The 5,352-nt window shown below is 36.5% G+C and overlaps 1 protein-coding gene across 1 annotated transcript; it reads left to right on the plus strand.

Moving 5' to 3' along the window:
• Positions 1 to 289: 289 nt before the first annotated feature.
• LOC149276232 (olfactory receptor 9G19-like) lies at positions 290 to 1,225 on the plus strand. Its single transcript, XM_089503845.1, has one exon. The coding sequence runs from the start codon at positions 290 to 292 to the stop codon at positions 1,223 to 1,225; it is 936 nt and encodes a 311-aa protein (XP_089359971.1).
• Positions 1,226 to 5,352: the final 4,127 nt, after the last annotated feature.

Here is a 5,352-nt window from a genome sequence, read left to right on the forward strand (position 1 = left end):
GGATGCGCCAGACTGGTAAGTTTACAATTTGTTAAATGTAAATTAAGTAATAATACACAAATATGTAATATGTAATATATCTGTTTTTGCAGGTTTCCGCATTAGGTCCTGACATTTGGCTGGTCTAAAGCCTTTGCTGGTTGAAGTCTGTGGTCTACCACTTTTTTACAATTTTTGGAGGAGAGAAATGATCTGCAAAACCTAAGAACAACCCGTTTTTGGAATATTGTTGTTCTTGGGGATTTATTTTATTGATGATGATATCTCGTTGCTTCTTTTATTTGTAAAAATGTTTGAAGTCAACCAGACAAAAGTGGTGGAGATTCTGCTGTTGGGTTTTCAGAATACTCGGACTGTAAACTCTTTTCTATTTGTTCTGTTCCTTGTTATCTACATCTTGACATTAGTCGGCAACCTGCTGATTATTATATTGGTGGCAAAGTATCAGAGGCTGAAATCTCCCATGTATTTCTTCCTCACTCAGTTATCAGTGTGCGATATTCTGGTTATCACAATTATAGTTCCAAACATGCTCCATGTTATAATTAATGAAGGAAGCAGAATATCATTAACTGGCTGCATCACTCAGTTTTCCTTTTATTGCGTTACCGAAAGCACAGAATGTTTCCTTCTCGCAGTGATGTCCTACGACCGGTATTTAGCCATTTGTCACCCCCTGCGTTATAACTCCATCATGACTTTGAGGCTCTGTTTCCAACTTATTGGTTTAGCTTGTCTTTTAGCATGTTTATTTACATGTATTCTCTCACCCTTAGTTTTAGCTTTATGGTTCTGTGGTCATGTCATTGACCATTATTATTGTGATCTTGGTCCCCTTCTAGAGCTCTCTTGTACAAAGCATCCTCGTGTAGAACTTATACATCTCATCTTAGATATACCCTTTCTAATTGCCCCTTTCTGCTTTATTATTTTTACATATGCTTCCATTTTTATCGCCATACTTAGAATCAACTCCACCACCGGCAGACAGAAAGCCTTCTCCACCTGCAGCGCTCATTTGACCGTAGTGTGCACCTACTATGGGACACTGATTATAGTTTATATGACTCCTTCTAAAGGGATATCATTTAACATAAGTAAGGTAATGTCTCTTCTATTTACAGTTCTATGTCCATTTTTTAACCCAATTATATACAGCCTTAGGAATGAACAAATCAAAATACATCTGAAAAAGTTTATTTTTAGGTGCCTAAAACAGATTTAAAAGAAAAGCCTACAAACCAGTTTTCCTGCTGTATCTCATAAATATTTAAAATCACCGTAAATCTCTACCACATCTTCTAGACAGTTCCTCTTATTTATCTGCCTCTCTGTAGCTTCCCAAACTTGATAATGATTTGCCTTCCCCCCCCAAATTTTTTTTTTTTTTGGTCAATTTCATATGAAGACTCTAGAGTAGTTTATAGAGAACATTTCTTTGAAGAATTGGCACAATCATAATATTGTATGTGTGGGGGATGTAATGGTGAATGATAAAATGAAATGTATTTCCTTAAAAGGGTGTTAAAGGGACTATCTAAATGTTTGCCGCCTATTAAGTTTAATGATAGGAATATTCCAAAGTGGGAGACTGATTTTACTTTAAGAGTCTACTTCAAGAATGGATTTTCACTCATAGGAATAAAAAGAAAGTGTTTCATTGTTTAAATATTAAGGATAATTTCTTCAAGATGGTCAATAGGTGGTATTTGGTTCCACATATACTCAATAGGTTTTTCCCAATATGTTCTCCTACCTGACATTCAGAAGCCTGTTCATCTCCATATCTGGTGAGCCTCTGAAAAGATGCAAGTACTGTGGGAGATGTCTTTTAAGATATTAGAAGATAAGGGGAATGTGTATCTTAATAGGAATCCTTAGGGGGCTCTCTGAATGGTAGCTACAAAAATCCTTATAGCTCGCAATTGGAAACAAGCAATGCATTTCAATTACAAATCATGGAGCGCTAAATAATGCCCTTTTTTCCCTGGGCAAGAAGTAGCTTTAAGATCTTTCAGGGCTGTTGAGTTATCTGCACCCATGACCCCCGGCAATTTTATGTATATATGTTGTTTTGGTTCTTTGTGTCATTTGTTTTTGATATATTTGATTTGTTAATGTCTTGTTTTGGTATGTAAAACTAAATAAAAATTTAATAAAGACAAAAGAATAGAGATGTTTATCCCACGGTTCTTATAAAGATGCTGCAAAGATCACATTGGAGAAAGCCATGGTTCCGGCAATCACTATTTTCCCGTGAATGAGATAAGAAGGCAATGTTGGATCTAGTTCTTTTTAGTGATCGAAAGACTGGAGATCATTTTCTGCGTCAGTAAGTATTAAATTACATTTTATAACATTTATTTATATAGCACAAATATTAGGGTGTTGTAACGGTTCTCAGAGTCACCTGTATAGAAGGAATGGTGGTCAACCAAGTAAGAAGACCTATCAAATATGGGAGTGCGTTAATGAGCTATGTTGTAAGCATCCTTTATGTAACAACCCCAGGATCTACCTTAAGCCATAGGGTGTGACAATTCTCCCCTCATGCCAAACCATGTCCTGGACAGATGAGGGTTAAAATATCATTGCTGTATGGTGTATATCACTCTTCTTCTTATCCTTCGCTGTTGCCTATTGTGTTGAGGGGGCTCAAACTACAAAACATGCTCAAATACTCATTACATACCACTTCTCACTGTGGGATTGATTGGGTGTTAAGTTAAAATCCCTACTTGACTGTTTACTCTCCCAAATTCCTCCCAAAATGAAAAACCTGAAAGAAGAAAAAAAAATATTGTCTATTAAGAGTCCATCCAATGATATTCCATGAAGCCCTCAGTCCTCAGTTTTTGTCCCAAGGAAATTTTCGGTCCACCAGTACAACATCCCATTAATTATAATGTGGGCAACTAGCCCATAAGTCCCTCTAGATGCTTAAAGGTGCCAACCATTACATGGTATTCCTTGGGAGAATTGAAAATTACTGCCCACTTCAGTGACACTAAAATGATGAGAACATATGTGGAAAAATACTAAGTTTTTCAGGGCCTACCCTACAGTGAAAACATGAATACTAATCTTAACAGTTGTGACACCTAAAGCCCAGAGGCCATATTAACCTATTAAAGTCTTAAATGTGAGGTAGCTTGCCAACAGCAAAAGAACTGTTCTAGTACAAGTTTGAAGACAATCTTGAAGAAGGTCATAAGTCTTAAATTATTTATATTTGATTTGTAGAATGGATTCTAACTTTTCAAGGAATATATTACTAACAAAAACATGTCAGTTGACTAAAAGTTGAGAGGTCTATAAATGGGTTAACTCGATGGGCCTCAACTGAAGTCACCAGCAACTCAAACATTCACTAGAAGTGGATGTGATAAGTGGACGTGACTTTAAAACTGGCACAACAACTAACATGGGGCGAATGCCCTCTTTAACCCCTGGATATCTTGTCTCTCCCGTATTCCTGCTCTTGCTCTTTGTCGGTATGCTTCTCCAGCACTCACCCACATTCTTTTCTCTCACATTTTTAGATTTTACAATGTAGGGGATATGAACTTTGAAATACATTTTATGAAATATTCTTTGGTTAGCCATGATACTCGAATAAATCTCAACAATTATGGTGTAAAAATAATGAAGACACACAGGGATTTGTAGTCCTATTACTCCTGCGATCAGACGCTTTCCCCAGTGTCCTTATACAAACCTCATGTTTGTTGAACAGTATAAAGACCCCTGAAGCAGTCATTGCCTGTTTATTGCTCTCTACTTCTGCTACAGAAACCGTGTGGCTTCTTACCAAAAAACAATATTTTTACCTTTCCTCACTTATTTCATCTTCTTTTATGGTGACATAACAGGATGCCCCAGACTAGTAAGTTTCCGGTTCTTTTTACTTTTAAAAGCAAATCTAAATTGCTTTTATATATATAAATATATTTTTTTATTATTATTTTTCTATATATATATATATATATATATATATATATATATAATGATGGTACATGTGACTTTAATAATTTATCTCAATAAATAACTAAATTTTTAGTGAAGCTTGTACTATATCTAATATGGAGTCACTAACAACTTTTCCCCTGTTTTTGCTACTCTATCTGATTTTGTAGGTTACGTTAGGTCTTGACATTTTTACCGTTGCTGGTTTAAAGCCTTTGCTGCATGAAGTCTTTAGTCTACCATTTTTCTTTGGTGGAGAGAAGTGAACTGGATAACCTGAGAACAACCGTTTTATGGATTATTGCTGTTTTTAGGATTTTTTTTTCTCGATACTGAAATTCCATATGTACTTGCAGCATCATCTTTGTGTAAAAAAACCTTACATTGAGTCTCCCATGAGCACAAAATATTGAGAGTTCTGTATAAGTACTAAAGATGCAAAATTAAAGGATCTCTGGATTATCAGGACCAAAAGCCGGCAGTGACAATTTATATTTTTGTAAGATTTATCAGAAGAAATATCTCATTGCCTATATTATTTGTAAATATGTTTGAAGTCAACCAGACAAAAGTGGTGGAGATTCTGCTGTTGGGTTTTCAGAATACTCAGACTGTAAACTCTCTTCTGTTTGTTTTGTTCCTTGTGATCTACATCTTGACGTTAGTCTGGAACCTGCTGATTATTATATTGGTGGCAAAGTTTCAGAGGCTGAAATCTCCCATGTATTTCTTCCTCACTCAGTTATCGGTGTGCGATATCCTTGTAACCACAGTTATAGCACCCAACATGCTCCATGTTATAATCAATGGAGGAACCACAATATCATAAACTGGCTGCATCACTCAGTTTTCCTTTTATTGTGTTACAGAAAGCACAGAGAGTTTTCTTCTGAGAATGATGTCCTATGACCGGTATTTGGCCATTTGTCACCCCCTGCGTTATAACTCCATCATGACTTTGAGGCTCTGTTTCCAATTTATTGGTTTAGCTTGTCTTTTAGCATGTATATTAACATGTATTCTTGCACCCTTAGCTTCAGCTTTATGGTTCTGTGGTCATGTCATTGACCATTATTTCTGTGATTTTGGTGCCATCCTAGACCTCTCATGTACAAAGCATCCTCTTGTAGAACTTATACATTTTTTCTTAGACATACCATTTGTTATTGCCCCTTTCTGCTTTATTATTTTTACATATGTTTCCATTTTTATTGCTGTACATAGAATCATCTCCATGGGGATAGACATGGAGGATGTTAAATAAAGTAAAATTCCTGGCCCCTTAGAGTGGCAGACCCGGTCGCAGTTGCGGCGGGCTTAAGGGGCAGGTGCCCCTTATGCCCTGCGTTAATGCGGCCGTAGAGGCCGCATAGGCCCAGTCAGTCC

Source organism: Sceloporus occidentalis, unplaced genomic scaffold (assembly GCF_023333645.1).
Source record: "Sceloporus occidentalis isolate IW3139 unplaced genomic scaffold, rSceOcc1.0.p SCAF_244, whole genome shotgun sequence".
Classification (NCBI taxonomy): Eukaryota; Metazoa; Chordata; class Lepidosauria; order Squamata; family Phrynosomatidae; genus Sceloporus; species Sceloporus occidentalis.